The 27,453-nt window shown below is 36.5% G+C and overlaps 1 protein-coding gene across 1 annotated transcript in view; it reads left to right on the top strand.

Annotated features, from left to right (window-relative positions):
* ABCB1 (ATP binding cassette subfamily B member 1) overlaps positions 1–27,453 on the top strand; it is an 89,126-nt gene that overhangs the window by 20,740 nt on the left and 40,933 nt on the right. The window contains exons 5-9 of the mRNA XM_069462601.1: positions 8,483–8,534; positions 10,905–11,096; positions 11,690–11,861; positions 21,704–21,828; positions 26,172–26,343. Of these exons, the coding sequence (XP_069318702.1) occupies positions 8,483–8,534; positions 10,905–11,096; positions 11,690–11,861; positions 21,704–21,828; positions 26,172–26,343 (713 nt within the window). The remainder of the gene's footprint in view (positions 1–8,482; positions 8,535–10,904; positions 11,097–11,689; positions 11,862–21,703; positions 21,829–26,171; positions 26,344–27,453) is intronic.

The following is a 27,453-nucleotide window of genomic DNA, read 5'->3' on the forward strand; positions in this document are numbered from 1 at the left end:
TGGGGTCTGCAAACTCTCTGGTTCTGTCATATCATTTTTGTAAACAAAGATTAACCACTGATGAATTTCTGTAGTATTTTGTGAAATGTCTTCTTTTGTTTTTTCCTGATTTCTCAATCTCTTTCATGGAATGAATTGTCTGCTTCCTTATGAGACTGACTGCTATCTGGAAATGAGTCTAGATGCAGGTGATTGTGGTTTTATATGTATTGTGTTGAAGGTGACAGCTTGGGAACACATATAAATGACATCCAGGCAGTTGAAGAAATGACACTGAACTTTGGCATAAAAAGACTAGAAGTCAGGTGTGGTGGCTCATACCTGTAATCCTCGTTCCTTGGGAGGCTGAGGCAGGAGGATCACTTGAGCCCAGGAGTTCAAGGCCAGCCTGGGCAACATAGTGAGACCCTATCTCTAAAAAAAAAAAAAAAAAAAAAAAAAGAGGAAAGAAAAAAGAAAAAGAGTAGGACTAGAGACTCGGCAATATTTAAGTTGAAAATGTTAAATCTCTTGAGAATAGGATATGGAGAAAAGTAGAAGGAATGGGAGCCCTGAACCTTGAAAAACTCAATTGTTACCAATAACTAAAGCTAACCTTTATTGAACATTTAATATGTGCTGGGTACTACTCTTAGAGCTTTACATATGTTAACTCTTTTAATGTACATGACATTATATATATAAATACAATATATATAATACATATTATATATTATATAATAAAATATATATAATACACATTATACAAAATATATAATATATAAAATATATAATATATAAATATATATAATATATATATTTGGAAACGGGCATTCAAATTGCCTGAGGTCATGTGGTTAGTGAGCAACGGAGTCAGGATTTAAACCCACACAGACTAACGCTGAGTCCATACAATGAAGGAACTAGAGGGGTACTCAGAAAGGAAGACACTGATGATAGAATACTCATGCAGAAATTAAAGGACACGGGGGACATTTGCTATGTCTCATGGTAGTTAGTACCCAAAGATGCTCTTAAGTAAACTCCTGACTGTTCATTTTGTATAATGATTTAATTTATGCTATATCCATATTGATAACTTTTCTCTTTCTTCAAAACTATGTTATGGTTTATTCTGTTTATTTTCTTACCAGATTGTGGGCAGAAGAGTAGAGAAAATGAGATACTCAAATTCCTAGTACAAGTTCAGTACAAATTCCTAGTACAAATTCAGATAAAAAGGGGAAAAGTGGAAATAACTTACTTTTATATTTTCATTTCTATTATCACTGCTCTAAAACTCATAAGGAACATGAAAACTATTTGTGAAATGCCAGTTCTCAAAATAGTATTTTTATTTTAATATGAGTGTATAAACTGTGTATTGATCTTGTACCTGTGTTTCAAGACTTTGGTGTTGTAAGCAAACAAAACATCATCATGCTATGACAATGTGTCAATGCCGTGTCCTTAAGCCCAACATTATGTGTATACTCTAAACTGGAATTTTCGCTACTATTGAAATTCTAAATACTTGATAAAGAATTTCATAATGGATCTATTTTCTTTTATTTGCTCAAGGCTTTGCTCTTAACCATTTCATTGGAAACAACTTAGGGATAAATTTTGAGGAAATTGATTACCAAATAATGATAAAACATTTCAAAATATGTTGTTTAGTTTTGGCAGTTTATTTTTAAGTTTCGGTTAAACTTAAATGTGACTGGTTTTTCTGTATTATATAATATAGTAAGTATTTTTGGTTAATTATTTTTCAACCCCAAAGTTAGATTAGTTATGATGTACTCTCTACAACATATTATAAAAAGAGCAAGAAACAATCCCCCAAAACAACCCCCCCCCCACACACACAGAAACACAGTACCTGATCCATTCTAGGTGCTTAAGAAATGGAATAAATAAGTGAAAGACTAAATCGTAGAATTTTGTAGGTAAAGAGTAGCCTAGAATATTATCTAGCCCAAACCCATAATTTTATAGATATGCAGTAGAACCATGCCCAGAAGCTGAAGCAAGGTGGTCACAGTGGAATAACTTGATGGTTGACAGAGCTGAGTTCCTGGGCTAGGAATCCTGCCTTTTAGTCTGGTATTTTTTCTATTCTACCAGTGGTTTTCAAACTTTGCCTAAAATGGAAGCAAATTCCAGCAATTTTCACTTGGTCTTTTTTCTCCCTGAGACGTTGTCCTGTAGGTTTGCCTTGGGATGTCAGGCAGGTCAGGCAGCACCCATGAGGAAATGGTAGCTCCTGGAATCACCGGTTACCTGCAGTAATCCCAACCACACTGAGTAGCAGGCTCCAGCCGGGGCAAATGCGAGAGAGATTGATCATATAGGCAAAAGGTCCAAATTCCTCTTGCTTGTGGTTGATGGAGCTCCCTGCACAAGAAGACTGAGAAAATTGGAGTCAGTGTTCTTAAGCTAGCAGGGGCCTTGTGAATGGTTTAAGTCAGTGGTTTACTAACTTTTCGTTAGTCAGAGAACCCCCTAAGTAAATAGCGTCTGTCATGAAAGCTTACCAGGGAAAACATTTCAAAGGGAGGCTGCCCAGGTTGAAAGTAGTGGAAGGGAGTGCAGAGCCCAGGTCTCTGCTGGTGGTCTGCTCTCCTGCCACCCAGCAGCAGTGCCAACGTCACTCTGTAGAGTCTGACCACCTATATCCCTGGCTGCAACCTGTGTCCAGAGTCATCCTCACGTCTTGCTAATAAAACTCTAACTTCTAACTCCTCTCCTTCCACTGTTGCTCACTTTTGCCCAGTTATCCACACACTATCAGAGTGAGCTTTTAGAAACATTAGTCAGGTTTCCTGTGGCATGGAAGAAATACAAACTCCTTATGATGTCTTGCGTGATCTGGCCCCCGCCTGCCCCATCAGTCTCATTGCTAACTGCTGGCTACTGTCCAGGCACACTGGCCGCCTTCCTGTTCCTGGAACATTCCTGTCTCCTCCCTGGGTTGGGGCGGTGCAGACCCTGTCTCATCTCTCTGAAACCGCTGCTGCTTAACATTCCGTTCTCCCTCCGAAAGACCTTTTGTCCCCAACCCACCCCAAAGTCACTCTAACATCTCAGGTTTATTTACTTGTTAAGAGTTATTACCCTAAAATTATCTTGTTAATTTATTGGTTTACTTATCTATTATAGTTTCTTGAGTGGGGAGAAAGGCATACGAGGAAAAAAAGGAAGTTTCTGGGAAAAACAGCAGTGTTAACCTGTCACCTGAGCTTTGGGGCCTGAAAGGGAAGGGATTTCCTGCTTGAGCGGAAATTCAACGAGATTAGAGGAAGTGGCTGCCTCAATGCCTCGGACAGTATCTGGCATGAAGTCTCTGTGGAAGATGGTTTGAAAATCACCGTTTTAGTATAATCTCAGTTTACCAGTTAGGAAATCACCAATGTGTGCATGTCACGTACTTTTTATTCCTACTGTTCTTGAGTGCTCCATAGTTAAAATAAGTAAACATACTGAAATATTTGGGTCTGATAAAAATATAACATAATGTATCCCTAAATGGTACGGAGTCTTTAGTCATACTGTGGGCACAGTTCAGTTGTAGGTTCCTTTGAAGTCTTGCTTGAGTTTAGAAAAGGCTTTTCTTACCAGGTAGAATGGTCTGCAGCATCTCTTTTTGATCTTACAATACATGGGATACTTATATACAAAATAGGAGAATGATTGGATGGAGTATTTTGAGGATTGTTCTGGCATATGTGGAGGCTCTGTGGAACCACTTGTAAATCTTTGGGACAGGCTAGGTGACAACAGACACAATGGGTTGGGCACTGAGCATACAAAGATAAGCAAGACATAGTCCAGTTTTCTGTGAACACACACCAGTGGGAGTGGTAGAATGAGATAAACACAAGTAATCATACTTCTAGCATTGACTTAGTAAATTGAATCATGTGTCAATTACTGTGGAATTCAATGACAAGGAGAGTCACTTTATGAGGGCAAGCCATTTGAGAAGGGGCAATATTGTAGCTCATTCATGGAGGAGGAGTATTTTCTAGGAGAAAAATTTTGGTAAAGGGCATTCCAGGTAGAGAAAGCTGAGTGCATAAAGTCTGGAAGGAAGAAACTGAACAGGAGAGTTAAGGAACAGCAAACCCCTCAGTGTACTTACAGCCAGGGCTACACAGGAGTGGAGAGAGCTGGTGAGAACAGGGATGAGGAAGTAGGGTGAGCCGAGGCTAGAAAGGTGTATAGTGAATGTAAAGATTATTCCAGAATCCAAGTGTGCAAAAAACATAACTTCTATATAACAATTTCCATGTTGAGTCTCTCTTAAGCTAACATGGCAGAAACCTAATCTCCATTATTTTAGGATATCCCTCACCTTTTCCTGGGTATGTCTGGGAGGCCCATATAGTCCCAGGCGAGTGCGGAGGCCAAGTGATGGTTAGCATAATTTTCTATGCAGGCATTCCATCAGGCACTCTCGTTCTCCTCTCCTAGAATCTTTGGTATCACTCTGTTCCTTGTGTGTCTCTCTAGGTCCAAAGAGATGCTGGGAGGCTGCCCTGAAGCCATCTCCTCAACTCACTACACAATTGTTCCTTTTCCCAGGTCTCACTGCAGGGTCCGCCTAGGTGGCAGGAGGCAGGGCTCCTCTCTCCTGGGTCCTCCCAACGCCTCTGCCGTCATCAATTCTCGTCTGTTCTTCTCAGCATGCAGAAAATACTTTTTACTCTAAAAGGGTGGAGCTTAGTCTCATGACATTTAAGCAAAATATTTTGTCAGCCTTAGTTTCCTCCTCAAACTTCAAGGACAGCCAAGAAAGAACGTACACACTCTTACGCCGCAGCAGCCCTGTCTCGAGACAGTGACTGCACGGTGCTCTAGCTGCTGGAACGACGAGAAAGGTGTGGGGATAAAGAAAATATCTGGAAAATCATTGGTTGGTATTTCAAAAATATTATCCTCTTACATGTCTCTTGTGGCAAGATTTGCAAAGGGGTAATATGACATGTTACGGATCTTGGACTTTAGGCAGTGGACTGCCATTGACGGTTCTGCGTGTAAGCAATAGGATTATGTTTTTGTTTCCAAAGATAAAATCTGGTGGCAACATAAAGACCTGATGGGAGTAGAAAGACCAGTTAGAAGGCTTTCGTTAGAATAGTGATGACGAGGACCAGAACGAGATCATTAGCTGTGAGCAGGGAGAGGATTTGAATAGCTCCAGACAGAGGTTTGGGAGTCGCGGAAGCTGTGGAAGTGGCTGAGGTCGCCCTGGGAGCGTGCGTGGAATTCCAGGAAACACCGGCGTGCGGGGAGGAGGGGGAGCAGGAGCCAGTGCCCCGGGCGAAGGCAGAGAGGTCAGAGTGGGTGGGAGGACCAGGAGAATGAGGTTCTGGAAGCCAGAAGATGAGAAAGTAGTCAAGAGTCTAAGCAAATATTTTGTTAAAATAAATGCTACACTTAGATGTTTAGCTTTCTTATACTGATTATTCGGCTGATATTTTTATATAGCTCAGAGAGTTTCTGGCTTTTTCTCACTGAGAACAATATTAATTTTTGAGTACTATTCAAATATTCTTCTTTGTAAGTGTCAGTTTGCATAGTAGTCCTTTGACAGTCATGTAAGTAAAAAGTTACTGGTCTGTATGATCCCTAAGGTCATTTCAGCTTGAAACTTTTGATTTTGTGAAAACATGTCTCAGGAATTTTATGAGGAACTCATAGAGGAGGGGAAAATCTCTAGGCCAGAGAGCTTTTAATGAGTAAATGTTGACTGGAAGAGAAAAAAATGTTGTTTGGAGGAGGTCTAAAGAACATGACGTCTTTATTTCGTTCTTTAGCTAATAGAGATTATCTGTCAAAGGACCTGAATGCCCATTTTTGTCCTGACTGGTGCACTTTGACACTCTCAGAGCACAAATAAAAGGAACTCGGTGCTAGAATTGCTTTCTGATGACTGAAACTATAAATATGGTATAGTCCTTCACGTAAACATAAAAGAGCCAGTTTTGACCTTGAACATAATTATTTACTTTTTGAACTATATGAAAATAAATGAATGTAGACTTAGAAGCTACCATTGCCCGAGAACATTTGTTTAAATTGTCTTGGTCCCTTATCTCTAGAATTGAGGAAACTGGTAGTATTTTCAGTTAGACTTGAAAATAGATCTCGATTTGGTAGTGATACACAGTAGTAACAATTTATACTACTTAGAAACATTTCCTAGCTAGACAGAGAAAATGGAAATCTGTGATGAGAGGTTTTCCAAGATTGATTTGGGGGAAAAATTCCTCACCTTGGTTATTCAATATCTTGTTTTATTTTTGAAAATGTGGAGCAGAAGAAATCTAAAACCAATTTAAAGAAAAATTCCATGTGAAAAAATGTATCGTATTGACATAAAGGGAAGCAGTCAAGGATTTCTCCTAGGTGCTTTGCTGTGTCTCTGCCTCTCTTTATCACTGCCTTGCTTTCTGTCTTACCCCTTCATGGAGTTTTCCCCAGGGTTCTGTGCTTGGCCTGCCATTTTCTTTGTACTTGTCATGCTGTCCTCACAGGTAAGGAGAGGTGGTTTTTTTCTTTCCTCAATTGAGCTATGGCCTCCCCCAGCACATGACTCCCGAATCTTTAGATTTGAACTCTCTCAGAACTGGAAAGTCATACTCTGAACATCTTCAGTTGAATGTGCCAGGCACTACCAAATAAAAATACTTAAGACTGAACTGCTAATCTTCTCTCATTTGACCAAACCAGCTCTTTTTGCTGACTTCTTATTTCCCACCATGACATCAGCAATCTCCAAATGCTTAGGCTTGAGGTCTTGATCATTTTTATTTTTTGCTCTCTCTGCTTACATTCCATCAGTTGCTAAGTCCTGTAACTTCTTCCACCATAAATCTTGCTAATACTAGTACTTTCCTTTTCTATTCTCATTTAGATTCTCTTTCCCTACATAACTGTAGTAGCTCAAGTCCCTTAGTCTCTCCTCTTTCCAGTTAAACTTTTTTTTTTTTTTTGAGACAGACTCTCATGCTGTTGACCCAGGTAGAGTGAAGTGGCAACATCATAGCTCACAGCAACCTCACACTCCTAGGCTCAAGCGATCCTCTTGCCTCAGCCTCCAGAGTAGCTGGGACTACAGGCACCTGCTACTATGCTGGCTAATTTTTCTACTTTCTTTTCTTTTCTTTTAATTTCAGAATATTATGGGGTACAAATGTTTTGGTTACACAAATTGCTTTGTACAGTTTGAGTCAAAGTTATAAGTGTGCCCATCACCCAGGTGTAGTGTACATTGTACCTATTAGGTGTGATTTTACCCAGACCTCCTCCCCCCTTCCCACTTGCTTGATTTCTATTGAGTTTTACTTCCATATGTGCACGTGCACGACACCTGCAGGGCCCAGATTATCTTTCCAGCCATGCGTGTAACTACCTCATTCCACTCAGCAACACACCCCAGGCCCCAGCCAAACTGGCTTACTCATTCTTCAGACATACCAAGGACTTTGATCGCATTGTTCACTTTGCCAGAAATACTCTTTTCTCCCCTTTCCACCACCTATCACAATCAGACTCATCTGAACTAGGCCTTCTCATATTGTAACATAACTTTTTGCGATGACTACAAGAGTTAAAGTGTGCCTCGTCTTTGACCTAGCAGTTCCTGATCATGATAATTTAGCCTATAAAATATTTACCATATGTACACATATAGCAAGTATGTGCAAGTATGTTTAATGCAGCATTGCTCATAACAGTAAAATATTGGAAACATCTGAAATAGATGCAGCCTTGAAAAAATAGGTATACATATACTGACATGGAAAATTGGCCACTAAATGTAAATTATTCCATCCCTTAAAAATAAGTGTGTGTATATATTTGTGCATATGTGTATACGTAAAAGAAAATCTGAAAATGTACACACCAAAATGTTTAACAGTGGTTATTGGTGCGGGTGTGTGGGGAAGGGTAAAGTTATGAAGAACTTTTATAGTATACTTTGTCTAAAAATGTTAGCTCATATTGGGTAATGAGCTCACTGGTATTTATTACACTATTCTTTGTATTTGATATTTTTAAATGAAAATAAAAACTGGAAATGCAGTATTAGATTTTCAGTACATACTTTATTGTCAAATATGCATTGATATTTATTAGGACAAGAATGCTAAAAGAGATTTTTCTCTTATGGCATCTTGGAGGGATATTCCATAAAATATTTTAATTCAAGGACACTGGTATTTCTGCTGATAGAATACTTCTTATGAAATGTGGGTTTCTTCTTAGAAATAAACATTGAATTTAGTGTGTGTGTGTGTGGTTGTACACAACCAGCGGGGAAGTATTTGAATGGATGCCATAATGCTTACATATAATTAAAACTGAGTCAGTTTGACATATTTTTTGTGTAAATCATCAACTGAAATGAGTTGGATTAATTTTTATATGCCTGTTTTTAATGGAGACCAAAGAGACATAAATGCTATATGTTTGTTTTGTGGTGGTTTAGGTGATGGCAGCAGTACAGAGATCTTCGCCGATCTGGAGGAAAAAATGACCACGTAATTAAACACTCTCCTTACTATTGTTAAGCTTTTCTGTAACAATCAAATAGTAGCAATGTTTAAACTTTTGCATTATCAAAATAGAAGTTTGAAGTTTTGAAGAGAACAATACCATTGTTGGTTTTCCAGGAGGATACAATGTAGAATTTTTTTAGGAACAGAATTTTTGCATAAGATGTACTAAAGTTAAAGTTAAGCCTAAAATAGGCCGGGCGCGGTGGCTCACGCCTGTAATCCTAGCACTCTGGGAGGCCGAGGTGGGCGGATCGTTTGAGCTCAGGAGTTCGAGACCAGCCTGAGCAAGAGCGAGACCCCATCTCTACTAAAAATAGAAAGAAATTATATGGACAGCTAAAAATATATATAGAAAAAATTAGCCGGGCATGGTGGTGCATGCCTGTAGTCCCAGCTACTCGGAAGGCTGAGACAGGAGGATCCCTTGAGCTCAGGAGTTTGAGGTTGCTGTGAGCTAGGCTGACGCCACGGCACTCACTCTAGCCTGGGCAACAGGGTGAGACTCTGTCTCAAAAAAAAAAAAAAAAAAAAAAAAAAGTTAAGCCTAAAATAGACTTATGTATGTATTGATAAATATAGAATATTATGTATAGGGAAATTAGAGCAGTTTAAAGTGGACTTTTAAAATGTAATTAAATTAAGAGCCATTATTTTCAATAGCTTATAATCATTAGTTTGCTTCCTAGGTGTTTTCAGTCATGATAACATGATCAGCTAACAGGAATTTTTTAAACTGAGCATTTGACTCTAAACAATGAAATAAAACATCTTAGAATAAATATAGTCACTCTAACTTTAACTCACCTTGGGGAAGCTTTTTGTTAATGATTTACATAGTTTGAAGTTTATTCCCCAGAATAGTTTATGGCATATTTCCCAAGGTGTGTATTGGTGAATCAGAAGGTAATGCTTCTACATTATCCTGTAAATGATATGGTAGATTTGAAGAAAATAGAGATACTTGATCATATTTTGAAAGATAAGAAGCAAATACTCCCAAAAATTCCTGTGGAGCGGCATTATTTTTTATATTGGGGGAAATGAAATAGAATGTCTTGTAATCATCACAAGTGCTTAAATATAAATGTATTTTGAGTAAACATGCACTGATGATTGAAAGTACATAAACTGATTCTCAAAGCATGAGTTCTATTTGTTCAAGGAGACTTCTTTTTAGCTATCTCTTGCTACACCAAGTGCTATAACACTTGGATAATAATTAACTATTGAGTTATCTATTAACTAAAATTTAGTGCTCTAATTACATCTTCCATGATAAATACATTGTAAATTACATGGTGCAGGGGAAGACTTGTTTACCAAGGTTCCTGATAGGTGGAGCACTGAATTGTGAACAGTAACATCAAAGACTACTTACTAGATAGCCATCTTTATATCCTCTGCATGGTTCATACACACATTTTAATTTGAAGATGACAAGTGGTGAACTTTAAAAGTGGGAATATTGGAATACTGTATTTCATCTTAAAATGTTTGCCTTTAACCTAAAAATTGTTTAGTGAAGCCCAAAAATTGTTTGCTTTTTTAAATGTGAAGACTCAGAACAAGGAAACATTAATTCAGCATTTCTAGATTGATCAAGGGTCTGGTTTTAGATGATGCTTGTTTCTTATTGTTAGAGTTTAAACTGCAAGGGCTACTAGTTGATTCATTAAGCATTTTAGGATAACTCATGATAGCCAGTTGGGCAGATGATATAAAAATATTTTTTAAAATTTTTGGTCATCTCTTGGCATCTAAGCTCTGCCAGATTAATAGCCCAAAGGCCAAGGGACGATTTTCATCTCTTGGTTCCACTTTCTAACCAGTTATGTCACTTCTTCCCATTCCCCAATATGCAAAGACCACCCCAAAGTGCCCATCAATTGATGCAATAAACGTAGACAGGACCACATGGGTGGATCTTACATGATGCTGTGATCCCCTGACACACCACGTAGCCTTTCACAGTAACTGGCATTCTCTGAGTGCTTACTATGTGCCAGGCACTGGCCCAAGTATATTTCACACACGACTAGCTGACTATTCTTATCTCCATTGTACCAATTCGAAAACTGAGGCTTAGAAAAGTTAAGCAGCTTGCCTGAGATTCCACAGCAGTGACGTGAAGAGCTGGGATTTGAGCCAAAGCAGGAACCACTCTTAACCATTCTGCTATACTGGTGCAGACGTAGTTGGAAGCTGACCATCAACACTGCTTGTTACAATCCCTTCTTATTTATTGAGAATGGCGAGATACCCAGATAACTGAAAAAATAAAAATGTGTGGTTTCTTTGGGAAAGATGCATCAATTAGAAAACAGTACGTGCAGCGTTCTTGTTGTTTTTCAGGTATGCCTATTATTACAGTGGAATCGGTGCTGGGGTGCTTGTTGCTGCTTACATTCAGGTTTCATTTTGGTGCCTGGCAGCTGGAAGACAAATACACAAAATTAGAAAACAGTTTTTCCATTCTATAATGAGACAGGAAATAGGCTGGTTTGATGTGCATGATGTTGGGGAACTTAACACCCGGCTCACAGAGTAAGTACCTAGTTTAATGTTCAACTCGGATGCGGTTCTTATTCTTAATAAAATGAAATACGTGTCATCACATCTGTTAGGAGGTGTTAGGGTGTCACTGGGAAGTAATGATGAGACGAAATTCCTTCTGAGCAGCAACCATGTCTTATGCATCCTTTTGTTCCCAGGGCCCAGCAGGGCATGAGGGGACCTACATGACTAGCACTGAATGAGGGATTTGTCTTTGCTAGAATGAAGAAATCCTCTGAGAATGTGCAGTACAGCAATAATGAGATGTTTTCTGGAGAAATTTCCAACAAATTTTAAATTTCTATAGGTTGAATAATTCTTGAGTAATCCATGTCCATTTCCTGGGGCTGGGTGGACTACAGGTTTTTGTTAACGACAAATACTCTGCTAGCAACTTAAAGGTTGTTGTTGTTGTTAATAACAAATATCCTGCTAGAAATTTATACCCTGACAAATAAAACAAGCATATATACCAGAGACCCTAGATATAAACTAACCCACACTCAAAGCAAAACAAAACAGGCTTGAAGGGAAAAGTTCTGTGTTTAAAATTCTGACATTTATTTCTAACACTATTCTTGTAGTGATGTCTCCAAAATTAATGAAGGAATTGGTGACAAAATTGGAATGTTACTTCAGTCGATGGCAACATTTTTCACTGGTTTTATAGTAGGATTTACACGTGGTTGGAAGCTGACCCTTGTGATTTTGGCCATCAGCCCTGTTCTTGGACTGTCAGCTGCTGTGTGGGCAAAGGTAGGTGAAGCCTGTGAATCCAGATTTTGAACAGTACCCACCTTCAGTGGAAGGATATTTTACCACATGATGACCTTGATTCTATATTTGTTACCTGCTTTTAAACATTCTGTTCAAAATCAGCTTGATGAACATATGCAGCCTCACTGAGTGCAGGCCTACTGGGCTCTATGATGTTCTTGGCCATCATGGATTATTTTGGGGAAGGGATGAGCAAGGAAAAAATAACTCTCATATTTCAGCTTCTACCTTCATTTAAAAAAAAAACAAAACCTTACTGAACTTCACGGAGCTGTGCTCTATAGCAGATGATGCCCTATTCACACAATAAGTAGAGATTCAAGTTCAGTGAACATATGTCCCATTTAATTAATATTTTCAAAATTTTAATATTTTTGATTTTATAGATTTTGTTTAATTTGTAAATTGATTTTATAGTTTGGTCAGTATTGTAAATGGTTCTACATTTATACACATTTAAATTCATTGTTATGAAAATAATTTAAGAAAATACGTACTTTGTAGTCCCATATGCACATAAATCCTTAGTCTCCAGTTTTCTCTCCCATCACAAAGGCAAAGCAGTAGAAGCCACCCTCTCCACCTCTGCACACATACCTCCAACAATCTTGTAAAACCTATTTCCCTTTCCAGGTGGGCATGGTGTGTTTAATAATTTTAAACTGATTTGATGTAGAAGTGGGTTTGTGGTAGAGAGATTGGCCTAGTATATAATCTTTGTTGAGTTCAACACAACTTAGAGAAGGCACTACAAATTCATGTAGTGAAAGGATGTAAGTAATGAAAAACCAACCAAAGCCAAGCCTTAACACAAAATAAGTCAGGCTGTAAGTATTAAGAAATTTTACCCTATAGGATGGATGTTGTTACTGTAAACAATAAGTATAATTTATTGAGCATCTACTATGTCAGACATCCATGTATATATGTTATTTTTCTGAGTATAGCTATTATCTCATTTTACACAGAAAGAAACTAAAGTTCTGAGGACTGTTAATTTTTTTCTCAGAGTAACACAAGGTTTAAATATGTTCCCGGTGGTTATCAGTTAACAAATATTTGGCAAAAGCTTCCTGTTGTTAATTGATTTTTATGTATACTAGAATATTTAGCAAGTTGGGTGGCAAGCTCTTAGGATCAGTATTCATTGAAAAACTATTTAAAATGTATTGATGTCTATTCTAGTTAAGATAAAAAAAAACCAGTCCCTAAGTTAATCTTTTAATAATTAATTATGCATTGCCTCAGATACTATTTGTTTAGTAAAAGGAGCCCTAGGCTGGCTGCTAGAGACCTAATTTTTAATCCCTACTCTGTCATAAACTTTTGGTATGATTTTAAACTAATTTCTTAAATCCTCTGGTGGACAGCCATATTAAAAAAAGAAATGTGGCCCAGTCTGGGAAGCCTCTTTTTCCCCATGAGCCTGAGTCTCTCCTCCCTAACTCAGAGACACAGAAGCAAGTAGGCATAAAAGGAAGGGACCCTGTCATAGCAAGCAGCCTGGCCCAGGAAGTCTCTTTGTACCTGTGTGCCCAAGATGCTTTTACCCTGCCCAGAGACACTGGGACAGCTAGAGGACACTAGTAGGGGAAACCATCACCATACTCTTCCCTCACCAGGAGATATCTGGCAGTCTGACTTTGAGAAGCTACTTTCACCCCCCTAGCAGAAGCAAGGGCTGGAGTCCCAGCATCTTTAGATAAACCAAGCTGATCAAAATAATACCACAAAGGCTCTGAATATTAAACTGCCTCTGGCACCACAGCTCACAAAAGTAGACCAAGAATAGCATGCCAAACATAAACAGGGTGACTGCCTGCAAAAATAAAAGATTTAAATAGGACCCTAAAACTCCTAAAATAATAGAATGTCCAGGATGTAATGGAAAGTCACCTGTCATACCAAGAACCAAGAAAATCACAACTTGAATGAGGAAAAAAAATAACTGATACCAACACCAAGATAATTCAAATGTTGGAATTCTCTGACAAGGATCTTAAAACAGCCATCATAAAAATACTTCAGTAATCGATTAAAAATTCTTTTGGAGCAATACAAAAAAATAGAAAATATCATCAATAAAATAGACGTTATTAGAAAGAATAATGAAATTAGAGAACAGAGAGATACAACAGCAGAAGTAAGAGTCATGCTGGATGGGCTCAATCTAAGCAATTGGAAATGATGAGATGGAATCAGTGAACCTGGAGATAGTATAATAGAATTCACCCATTCTGGAACAGAAAATAAAAAGAGTCTTGGGGACCTTTGGGACAATAACAAAAGGTCCAACATTTGTATCATGAAAGTCCCAAAAGAAGAGGAAAAATAAAGTGGGGTTGAAGGAGTATTTGAGGAAATAATAGCAGAAAATTTCCCATATTTGATAAAAGACAAGTCTTCAGATCCAAGAAGCGGAGCCAATACCAAATGGGATAAAACCAAAGAAATCCATAGTAAGGCACATCATAATTAAACTGTTGAAAACTACAGGAAAAATACTGAAATCAGCCAGAGAAAAAACAACATATTTCCTACACGGGAACACTAATTTGAATGACAAAATATTTCTCATCTGAAGCCATGAAGGGTAGAAGTGGCACAATATTTTTCAAGTGCTCGTAGAACTACCAAGTGTGTATACTATATCTGGTGAAACTATCCTTCAGGAGTGAGGAAGAAGTAAAAATAGTCTCAGATCAAAGAAGACTTAAAGAATTTTTTTCACAGGTATACTTACTGTTAAAGACTGGCTAAATGAAATTCTCCAAACAGAAAGGAAATACTAAAAGAAGAAATATTGGAGCTTCAGGAAAGGAACAACAGGAAGAGCAGCAATATGGGCATATACAGTAGACTTTCCTTTTCCTCATGGGATTCATAAATCATGTTTGACAATTGAACCACTAGTTATAAGTGGTAAAATATTGATACCAGTAGACTATTGTAAGTCACATATGAATATTATAATACCCAGAGAAGCCATTATGAAACCTTGCAAAAAGATACATTCAAAAATGCTATAAGCAAGATAGAATCCTAAAAATTGATCCAGTAACCTACAGGAAGGCAGGATAAGGGAAGCAAAGGAATGAAAACCACAGGAAACAAATAGAAAACAAATAATAAGATGGTAAACATAAGTGCTGACATATCACTAACTACTTTAAATGGTTTAAATATACCAATCAAAAGAAAAAATGGCAGAATATATTTTAAAAAATGACCTAACTGTATGCTGCTTTCAAGAACTTCAAATTGAATAACATAGGTTGACTATAAGTAACAGTATGGAAAAAGATACCATAAAATATTAATTTTTAAAAAAGGAATGGCTGTATTAATATTTGATAATATAGACTTGAAAGCAAAGAAAATTGCTAGAGAAAAAGAGGAACATTATGTAATGGTAAAAAGATCAATACACCAGGAAGGCATAATGACCCTAAATATGTATGCACCCATAACATAGCTTGAAAATACATGAAATAAAAACAGAATTGAAAGAAATAGAAAAATACACAATTATATTGGAGACTTAATCAACCTCGCCAAGCAGCTGATAGAACAACTAGACAGAAAATCAAATAGGATATAAAAAATTTGAATAGCACAAACCACCACCAAGATCTAATTGGCATTTATAGAATATTCTACTCAACAGTGGGATATATATTAATCTTTCCTTTTTAAGTGATGATGAAACATTCACCAAGATTATATCTTGGACTATAAAATAAACCTCACCAAATTTAAAAGACTTGAAACAATAAGCTCTTTTTTTTCTGACAACAGTGGCATCAAACTAGAAACCAAAATCAGGAAAGACAAGACAATCTCTAAGTGTGGGAATTAAACCACACACTTTTAAATACTACATAAATTATACAGGAAGTCTCAAAGGAAATTAACAAATACAAAGGACAACATATGAGAATATTTGGGATGCAGCTGAACAAGTGCTAGAGAGAAATTTATAGCGTTAAATGTTTATATTAAGAATGAGGGGCCAGGCATGCTGGCTCACATCTGTAATCTTAGCACTCTGGGAGGCTGAGGTGGGAGGATCACTCGAGGTCAGGAGTTCGAGACCAGCCTGAGCAAGAGCGAGACCCGGTCTCTACTAAAAATAGAAAGAAATTAGGTGGACAACTGAAAAATATACATAGAAAAAAATTAGCCAGGTGTGTCTGTAGTCCCAGCTACTCAGGAGGCTGAGGCAGAAGGATTGCTTAAGCCCAGGAGTTTGAGGTTTCTGTGAGCTGGGCTGACACCACGGCATTCTAACCTCTAACCCATGCAAAAGAGTGAGACTTTGTCTCCAAAAAAAAAAAAAAAAAGAATGAGGAAAGGTCTCAAATCAATAACCTAAGTATCTACCTCAAGAAAGTACAAAAAAAAAAGCAAAATAAGACCAAAGCAAACAGAAGAAGGAAATAATAGAGCTAAGTTCGGAAAACAATGAAATTAAAAATAGGAAAACAATAAAGAAAATCAATGAACGAGAAAACTTGTTCTTCACCAATAAATAAATAAATGTAATTGATAAACCTCTAGTGAGACTGACAAAAATAGAAGGCCTAAATAGCCAATGTCAGGAATGAAATATGGGATATCACTACTAATTCTACAGACATTGGGAAGATAAGAGAATGCTATGAACAACTTTATGCTCACAAATTTGACATAGGGATCAGTTCCTTGATAGCCACAAATTACCAAAACTCAACTAAGATGAACTAGACAATTCGAATAGCCTTATACCCATTAAAGAAATTGAATTTGTAACTTTAAAGTTCCTGAGAAAGAATTCTCCAGGCCTAGTTGGTTTCACTGGGAAATTCTACCAAACATTTGAAGAAGAATTAACAATAATTTTATATAATCACGTGCAGAAAAAAGAGGAGAAAACACTTCCTAACTCATTTTATGAACCTAGTGTTACCCTAATACCAAAACCAGACAAAGGCAAGACCACAAAACTACAGATCAATATCTTTCATGAATTTAGAATAAAATTTCTCAACAATATATTAGCAATCAAATCTAGCAATATATTAAAAGAATTATACATCTTAGCCAGGTAGGATTTGTTCTAGCTATACAGTGCTAGTTCAACATTTGAAAATCAATCAATGTAATTTACCACACCAACCAGATAAAGAGAAAAACCATATGATCATATTGATTGACATAGTAAAAACATTTCAGAATAGCTAACATCCTTTGATTAAAACCTCTGAGCAAGTTAAGGATAGAGGGATGTTACCTCAACTCTATAAAGATCATCTACAAAGACCCTTCAGCTATAATATCATGCTTAATGGTGAAAGACTGTTTTCCTCAAGATCAGGAATAAAACAGGTCTGCTCTTGCTACTCCTTTTCATCAAAGCACTGGAACTTCAAGCCACTGCAATAAGGCAAGAAAAATAAAGGCATAAAGATTGGAAAAGAAGAAAGAAAACTGTATCTATTTATAGATAGCATGATTTTCTATGTAGAAAATCCCAAGGGACCTATAAAAAGCCTCCCAACTGAGTTTGGAAAGGATACAGGATACCAGATCAATTGCATTTTTACACACTAACAATGAACATACAGAAACCAAAATTTAAAATTCCATACCATTTATAATCACTTCAAATAAAGTTAAATATTTTGTGTATACTTAACATATATGGGACTTGTACACTGAAAATTATTAAATGCTGGTAACAGAGATCCAAGGAGACAAAATAAATGAAGAAAGATTTAGTGTATACAGCAGTCTCCAACCTTTTTGGCACCAAAGACTATTTTCATGGAAGACAATTTTTCCATGGATTGGGGGTAGTGTTTTTGAGCTGATTCAAGTGCATTGCATTTATTTTTCACTTTATTTCCATTATTATTGCATTGTAATATATAATTCAATAATTTGTACAATTCACCACAAGTTGGGGACCCCTGGATTAGAAGATTCCATATAGTAAAGATGTTAGTTCTTTCCAAACTGATATATAGTTTAAGGTAATTCCTATAAAAATTACAATAAGGTTTTTTATAAACATAGACAAGCAAGCTTATTCTAAACATTTATGTGGAAATACACAGGTCCTAGAATAGCTAAAACGATCTTGACAAAGAATAGTAAAATGAGAGGAATAAGTGAAGCAAGGCTTACCACACAGATATAGCAATCAAGACTGTGGTATTGGTAGAAGATAGACACATAGATCAATGAAACAGAATAGAGAGAACCCAGAAATAGACCTATGCAAAGATGCCTACCTTTTTGGCAAATGTGAAAAAGTAATTCAATGGAGGAAGGACAACCTTTTCAGTAAACAGTGCTGGAGTTAACAACAACAACAACAAAAACCCTAAACCTCATATTTTATATAAAAATCAACTAAAAATGGATCATAGAATTAAATGTAAAATATAAGGCTATAAAACTTTTAGGGGAAAAAAATAGGAGAAAATCTTTGAGATCTGGGCCTGGACAGAGTTCTTAGACTTGACACCAAAAACATGTTCCTTAAAAGTAAAACTTGCTAAATTATACTTCATCAAAATTAAAAACTTTTACTCTGTGAAAGCCCATGTGAAGAGAATGAGAAGACAAGCTATAGACCAGGAAAGGATAGTATGCAAACCACATATCTGACAAAGAACTATCTAGAATATACAAAGAACTCTCAAAACTCAATAGTAAAAAAAAAAAAAATCCAATTAGAGAATGGGCAAAAGACGAAAACAGACATTTCAGGAATGAAATGAGGGCATATAGATGGCAAGTAAACACATGAAAAGTTTTCAGCATCATTAGCTATCAGTGAAATGCAAATTAACCACAGTGAGCTATCACTACACATTTATCAGAATGGGTAAAATAAAACATAATGAAACACCAAATGCTGGAAAGAATGCAGGCAAACAGATTCACTGACAGATTGTGGTAATGTGACGTGGTTCTTATAAAACTAAACATGCAATTACCATGCAATCCAGCAACTGCACTCCAGAGCATTTATCTAAGAGAAAAGAAAAGTATATTTACATAAAATTCTATATATAAAAGTTTATAGCAACTTCATTCATAATAGCCTCAAACTGGAAACAATACAGTTCTCCTTCAACAGTTTAGTGGTTAAGGAAACCATGGTGTATATATACCTCCCATGGAATACTACCCAACAATAAAAAGGAAAGAACTATTGATATATGCAGCAACTTGAATGAATTTCCAGAGAATTATGCTATGTGAAAAAATAATCCCCAAAGTTATTATATATCATATGATTCCATTTATATAACATCCTCAAAATGACAAAATTATAGTGATGACAACAGATTAATGGTTGCTAGGACGTAAGGGTGATGGGGGAGAGGAGAGGCAAGGGGTAGGGATAGAGGTGGCTGTGGTTATAAAAGGTAGCATGAAGGACCCCCATCTCTACAAAAAAATTTTAAAAAGTGGTGATTCACACCTGTAGTCCTAGCTGCTGAGGAGGCTGAGGCAACTTGGGAGGCTGAGGCAGGAGGTTCACTTGAGCCCAGGAGTTCAAGGTTACAGTGAGCTATGATCACACCACTACATTCCAGCCTGAGCAACAGGACAAGACCCTGTCTCTAAAAATAAATAATAAATAAGGTAGCATGAGGGATCCTCATGACAATTGTTTTGCATCATGACTGTGGCAATAGTTACAGGAATCTTCATAGCTGATGACATTGCTTAGAACTAAATGCACACACACACACATACACATATACATGAGTATATATAAAACAGATAAATCTGAATAGCACTGATGGATTATGTCAATGTTAAATTCCTGGCTGGGATGTTGTTCTGTAGTTTCCAAGGTGTTACTATTGGGAGACACTGGATGAGGGGTATATGGATCTCATTGTATTGTTTTGTACAACTACATGTGAGTCTACAATTATCTCAAAACAAAAAGTTAAAAAACACTTAAAATGATCTCAAAACAAAAACCTACATTGATAAATGAAAAAATAGCATAAAGATATAGGTCAAAATTCTTGTAGTGGTCTAAAATATTGCTTCTGAATATATTAGTTTGAACAATACAAAATTGCCTATATCAGCTTTTGACTTATAGAAGTAACAATTTTATATATCTCAAACTAATGCTAATTAGCCTTATTAAAATTATCAGCCTTTGGAAGAAGAGATGGGTTAGTGTAAGGAAAACTGAGCCAGGTTTGTTGAATCAGTGTGGTACTTGATATATTAGCAATAAATTAAAGTAGCATATTTTTTGAACTCCTAATTCAAAAATATTTCTTGGTAATATTCCTCCCCTAGCATGGGCAATTTTTGTGGCCCCATGAGGTTTCGGAAGGAGCAGAGAAACATTGCTAAAACATGTTGCGTGAGCCACCTCTGTTCTGCAGACCTGTTTGTTCAGGGATGGTGCTGACCACCCTAACTCAGACCAAGCACTGTGAATGACTGTGGCAAGGAAGCCCTTGGAAGATTGCTTTGAAAAGTCAGGAAGCTCTAGTGAATCGATGGGATGTGGTTCTGGGTACTAAAGAGTGTAGATACATGCAGCACAATGTCTGTGCACAGAATATAGTTAATCAGCATTTATCTGCTTTCATCCACCCCTTCCTATATCTATAATAGCTCCTTTTACTTTTGTACACAGGAAGGGGAGAGATGCTGTGTTAAAATCAAAATAACTTTGAGCTTTTTATGCCAAGAAGGAATAGACTAGTGTTACATAAACTAGTCCACAAACACCTGTGAATTATTCATTGAAAGAGTGTAATCCTGTTTAATCAGAATTTTTAAATAAATTGATTGTGCATAATTTTTATTTAGGTGTTTGACCACTTCGGCATTCCAAGTACAAGTGGTAACCTTAGTCCTTTGCCCATACCAATTGATCCAGCTTTCATAATAGGGCCCTCAGGGACCCAAGTTCACATGTCAGTGGCTGGTTTCAGAGAAAGATTTACTCCAGTGGCTGTTAATTCAGGCTTTGAAGCCTTATGAACTCAGGCTTGAATCCTGGATATTACCCTTATTAGCAAATTATTTAATTTCTTCATGCCTCCATTTTCTCATATGCATAGTAGGGGAAATAATACCTACTTCACTGTGCAGCTGAGAAGAACAAATTAGTATATAATGCATCTAGTACTGTTTCATCCACAGAATAAATGCTCAGGAACCAATGAGAAGGATCAAAGAGCACCCAGGAAACAAAGACCTCCCTGGTGGCTGCGTGCATTGTTTTGCCCAAGAGCACCAGCAGAGGAAACTCTTTGCTCACCCTAGCATGCGAACCTTCTTGAAATCATGTGTCCACACGTTCTTGGTCCCTTGCATTCTTCTGGCCTCCCACCTGGACACTTCTGAACCAGAGGACCATTAGCATTTGCTGTGTTGAGCACACACACACTATTTTCTTATGCCTGTATTCTTGCTTGTTTATGATTACAGTATAGTATATATATACCTTCTTTTCTGAAATTTAACATTTCCCAAAAGTTCCAGTTATGTTTATTTGGATGAGGATCTATGAGGTTTTCCGTGGGAAAATAAAATTTTCAAGTAATCTATTATAGACCATCTCAGTCCAAAAAGAATTTGAGGCATCTTATACAGCAAATATATATATTAATATCAATATACTAAAAAATGGAGCATCCTGATCTAAGACAAGTAAAAGATTTTGCTCTACACATACGTGAACATACAAGCAGCATTTGTGTATATATTTACTTTTACTTTACAAAAGAAAAAGCTAACTTGTTAAAAAATTTTCAGTAATCTGAAGTTGTATTTTTAAACAGATATTATCTTCATTTACTGATAAAGAACTCTTTGCATACGCAAAAGCTGGAGCAGTAGCTGAAGAGGTCTTAGCAGCAATTAGAACTGTGATTGCATTTGGAGGACAAAAGAAAGAACTTGAAAGGTTTGTTTCTTTTTTAAGTTGATGGAAATGTTAAATTCTATGCCAACTCATACGCCCTTCGTGTTGACTGTGTTCATTATAAACATTTTCTCCAAGATAAATATATAGCTTAATGGGTACATTACTGTATAACTAATATTCTGGAGAAGCTGCATTTCTAATTGTTCTTTTCTCATATCTGCTAGTTCAGAGGATTTTCTGGAGTTTTCCAGATAGGCAATGACATAAAAATAGTTTCCTAAGGCTGAAATGTATTTTATATCTCTGATGATTTTTTTTTCTGCCTATCAAGTTTATTCTTGATTCGCTAAGATTGAATGAGTATTTTGTGTAAGATCTATGGGGACATTTTAATTTGTGGTTCATTTCCTCTTTTGCCCAGGCCGCTACTCAATTGAGTTATGCTCCATGATTTGGAAGATAAAAATATAACCAAAAAGCATATTTGTACAAAATTTTGAAATCTTTTTTACTATGTGTTTAATATTATTCTTGCAACTGTTCCCTTTTATTAGATTTCTAAGTGTATAGGTGTTAATTTTTTGAAGTTTATAATATTCATCAGATCTCTTGATTTCCAACAGTAATAGACGTTATTTAAAATTTAATAGAAATTATAATATTCTTATGTATTTTAATGTTGTATATTTTTTGAAAATAGGAAAGAGTAGATTATGTTGTTTTGGGGGTTACACATTGCATGATAAAGCCATAAAGACGAACAAATGGATTTTTGTAAGTCACAGTATTGGTTATCTCTGGGGAAGATGAGAAGCTATGTGACAAGAGCAGGACACAGCAGGAGGGTCTGTGGCTCTAGCAGTGTTCCCTTTCTTGACCTCAGCTGTACATACATGAGTATTCACTGTATAATTATCTTTTAAACTGTACATATGTGTTTGGAGTACTCTTTTGTTCATATGATGGATTTTTACACCCGCAAAGATATCCTTTGGGTGTAATTTGTGATGGCTAAGTGCCATAGTTCAAAGGAAAGTAGTATCTATGTTCTATTTCAGTTTTTGCTAAGTTTTTGCTTTTGCTTTAAAGCATTTCTGACTAATAAAATGAGAAGTCCTGTTTAATGACAGGGCAAACATCCAATCACATAAAGCCCCTATTCTCATAGAGCTTAAATTTTAACAGGAGAGGGGAAGGGTACAGACAACCATAAGTAAGCAAATATCTGATACACCAGTTGGGGGTAAATATTACTTGGGGAAATAGAATACCCTTGAGTCATGTCAGGTACTGCTTGGGGAAATAAAATAAGAGAACTATGGAATATTTAGAGAAGTTACTCAGAAAAATCCTTTGTGATTAGTTAATATTTGAGTAGTTAATATTTGAGTAGAGACAGAAGGAAATTTTAAACTTGAGATTCTTTTCCAGTTTTTATCAGAGGAAAGGTGGACCAAAAAATTATATGCCCAATAGAATAGGGAGACAAACAAAGCTTATCTGCTTCTGCCTGGTTGCTGAGCTGGGGAGAAAACATCTCCTCATAAAATCAAAATCTCAGGCCTGACCCCATGTGAGATTGGGATCTGAACTGACACTAGTCTGTGGACTAGGAAACTCTTTCTCCCCAAAGCTGAGGATTTCATGTTAGAGGGCTGTGGTAGCTTGATCGAAAGCAGAGGCAGGCGAGGGGTGACAAGTACCTGGATTTGGGATATAATTTGGAAGTAGAATTGATAAGACAATTCTTAGATCAAACATAAGCCTTCAGTTTTCTTTCCAGTTTTTCTCCTTCCGTCCTTCTCTACTTCTACAAAGATAATCTAACGGTCTTAATCTAACTTTCTCTTCAAATTACCAGGTACAGAAGGAAGCTGGCTCTCTTGGAATGGAAATTTAACCAGCAGTTAAAATGAATTTAATTCAGTAACATAGAATAGTTTTGTGCTCCTTAATTTAAAAAATACTTTTCTCTTTTATGTATATCTGGCTAATATATTGATCTACTAGTATTGATTCTATTTGCTTAACCAAAATGTTCCTTGCTCCTATAAGTGGCTACTTACATCATTGATAAATATTTTCATAATATTTAATAATAATAATAACATTTTCTAAATACCAGTTTTTAAAATATAACTTTAGTTCATTTTAGGAACTTATACTTTAATTACTATTTCTATGCTAAAGCTTTTAATGAATGAATTATTTTAATATCTGGTTTTATGTGTGTGACAGTTTTATTGAAAAACTAATCCAAAAGCTTATGGAAAAGGAGTATTGTTTATATATCCTCCTTCGTTACCATTTTATTTCCTTCGTTTATCTTTTCTGGTATCTAAATGATTTTCTTCTTTTTTGTTGCTTCTTCCTGTGCAAATGTTTCCTCTGGCTGCATAGGACAACATCATATTGGTTTCTACGTTAGTCTTGGTAAGCAAGAACTGAAATAAAGGAGATAACGGAGCATGAGACATGTGCATTTAAGTTCCTTAAATGTAATCATGTATAATTTTTTCCTCGTAGTACCTCTCACCTCAGACCAACTCACAAAGTGGGAGATATATCTCTATATCTATACAAATGGAATATCTATACAGATACAGATATAGCTCAACCATTGAAACATGTTTCTCAAAAATGATTTTTTTGTTCAAGGATTATAACCAACAAATTGGGAGTTTACATTCTGGGGGATAAAAACTCTAATAATGTGTTAATATTTTGGCACTATAAAGTTCTGTTTAATTTTGGTCTTTAGTGGACCTGTCATGTAAATTTCATTGGGCATGATCTGTAACTGTGGTGTTGTAACTAGTTAAGGTAGTCATGAAGGCAAGAAAGGATGCATGCTTATATCTGGGCAGGGCTTGAACTCTGCTGTACATACTAGTGGAATGACTCCTCCAAAGAAAATTAATGTAATACTATATATTATATAGTCATGAATTTTATGGATCAAAGACCTCAAAATATGAATTCTATATGGGAGTAAATTCTTTCAACTATTAGGAGCTCCTTCTTTCTGCAGGGCAGTGCTCTAGGTTCTGCAGGGAACTGTGCTTAAGAAGATAAAGGCAGATTTAAGGCTCAGTTATAATCTGTCCCATTTCTCTAATAGTTTTACTCCTTGATTCTATATTTTCAAAGTATCTTATTTTTCTTTAACTCTGGGCCCCATTAGCCTATCTCCACATCTTTCTTCTTAAGCAAAATAGTCTGCTGGGTTCCTTTCAAATGAAGGTAAGGTACAGACACCATCTCCTTTAGCTTTAACATCAGAAATTGACCACTGTCTGAGGGTTTGAAAAGTACTTGAATTGTCATTTGGGAATAAGCTTTAAGTCATTAGAACTGGAGAAAGAAAATCTGTCAATGGACTCTGACATTGTTTCTGGGTTTTGTGTTTGCTTATTTGTCTTTACTCCCATTGTGCATTGCCTATATTTGCTTTAAGAAGTAGTAATGGGTGCTCTCCATGTTTGGCTAATGTAGGGTAGACTTTTGGTGCTGTGAATGGATGCAGGTATAGATGTGCTGAGATTTTTCTTTTTCTCAACTCCTAAAGTAGCCAGAAAGCTTTGGGTGGCCCCAGCCACCAGGCCAGAGCCCCTTACGCCAGCAACAGAGCACCCTGGCATGACAAATGTTAGGGAGCATTAACAGAGGGAAGGATATGTAGGTAACATATAGAAAGGAAAAGGAAGGGGGTGCTGATGCATAATGATGGACTATTATATACTTTTAAGCCCAGTAATTTTGGCAGGTTAGTGATTTTTAAAATAAATGTCTATGGAAATAAGATAAATCGTAGAGCTCATTTAAGTAAAAGAAGTATTACATGGCAATTCAAAGCTCTCAAAATGCTCTCGCACATGTGACAGCTTAGTTGATCTTCCCACAGTCCCGGGGGAGGCGGGACCTGGGGCAAACTGTCTCCAAAGCTTCCGTAACATTCAGAAGATTTAAATCACTTCCCCTTGTTTAGCACTTTCTAACATTACCTCTCCATTTTATTAATTAAAGATTTTGAAGGGAGGGCACAATTTTTTCCATGGCTTCTATTTAGTATTGGCTATGAAACAATGCAAGTTCTAGAAGTTTGCTAAATATTTCTTCATTTATTTTACTGTTGCTAAAGCCAGAGGAGGAACTTTTAGAAGACTCCCCATAAATATCTTAATCTCCGTGAGCCTCAGTTTCCTCTTCTGCAAGAAGGGAATGGTATTAACCTCATAAGGTCAATGTATGGGCAAAAGGAGAAAATACATGTATACCACAGAGCTGGGCACATCCTAACTCCTCTATAACCTTCATCCTACATTGGTACATTTTCATAAGATTTTTGAGTATATGGTGATCATTTTTGTTTTTTCTCCCAGGTACAACAAAAACTTAGAAGAAGCTAAAAGAATTGGGATAAAGAAAGCTATTACAGCCAATATTTCTATGGGTGCTGCTTTTCTGCTGATTTATGCATCATATGCTCTGGCTTTCTGGTATGGGACCACCTTGGTCATCTCAAGGGAATATTCAATTGGACAAGTACTCACTGTAAGTGATGTTATATTAAGAAGTGAATCATTATTAAAAATACCAATGAAATCAAATGAGGTTGGTTGACTTTAGTAGAAGAATATATTTTGAACAACTTTTGATTACTTACAAAGAGGCATACACTACTAGGTTAAAAAGTGGAAAGAAAATTAGATGCATCCAGCAGCCGGTTTTGTTGTCCTTTTTGCAGATCTCTTGCACAATTTCTCCTGTAGCCTAAATAATATTAACATTACCAATCTCTATAGCATGAGCTTTCATTTGTTGAGATTATTTCTCTGTGCCAAACTTGGTTCTAAACTCTTCACTTTTATATCTTAATTTACTATTCACAACAAATGGCAAAATACACAGTTTAACTTCATTTCAAATGTTTTGAGGGACAGCTAATCTACTTCACAAATTAGAGAAGTAAAAATGATTACTCTTCTAAAAGAATATTCTATTTGGAAGTTTTCTGCATTATAGATCTTTGTACAAGCACAGATGACTTGCCATTTGATGGTATCCTCTTTTTATTGTAAAGACAATGAAATAATTGCAAACCAAGCTCTGTCTATATCTTGATCTAATAAAGTACATACTGTTAGAAGAGTCACCTAGTGCATTTTGCAGAGGCCAAGTAGAAGTATATTGAGTTAATGTGAGATGATATTTTGTTGAGTCCCTTAAAACAGTTCCCTATCTCAGGAACCAGATTTGTGCTGTAGATGCCTCTCTTGTGTTTTCAATTGCTTCATCCAGCTTTGGCTTTAGTAAAAGCCCTTCCTGAGGCTGTTCAGTCAGGAATGACTTTTACCAAAAGGCTTTTTTTAAGATAGTCATGCTGTGGGGGTGAGCCTGGGTTGTGATAAGAGATGTATTCTGTTTAATTGTGATGTAGATAAGCAGTTTAAATCCAGTAATCACAGAACCCAGATCTGTCTCCCAAACGGGAGGCATCCAGAATAGTGAGTGAGAGATTTGATAATCAGACCAACTTGATTCAAATTCCAGCTGAGCCACTTACTAGTTGCACGAATTGGAGCAGCCACCTAAGCTTTTCAAGCCTCTGTTACGTCTTCTGCCAAGTGGACATGACAGAAATAGTTTGCCCTAACTTTTGGT

The sequence above is a fragment of the Eulemur rufifrons genome, chromosome 29 (genome assembly GCF_041146395.1).
Source record: "Eulemur rufifrons isolate Redbay chromosome 29, OSU_ERuf_1, whole genome shotgun sequence".
Taxonomy (NCBI): domain Eukaryota; kingdom Metazoa; phylum Chordata; class Mammalia; order Primates; family Lemuridae; genus Eulemur; species Eulemur rufifrons.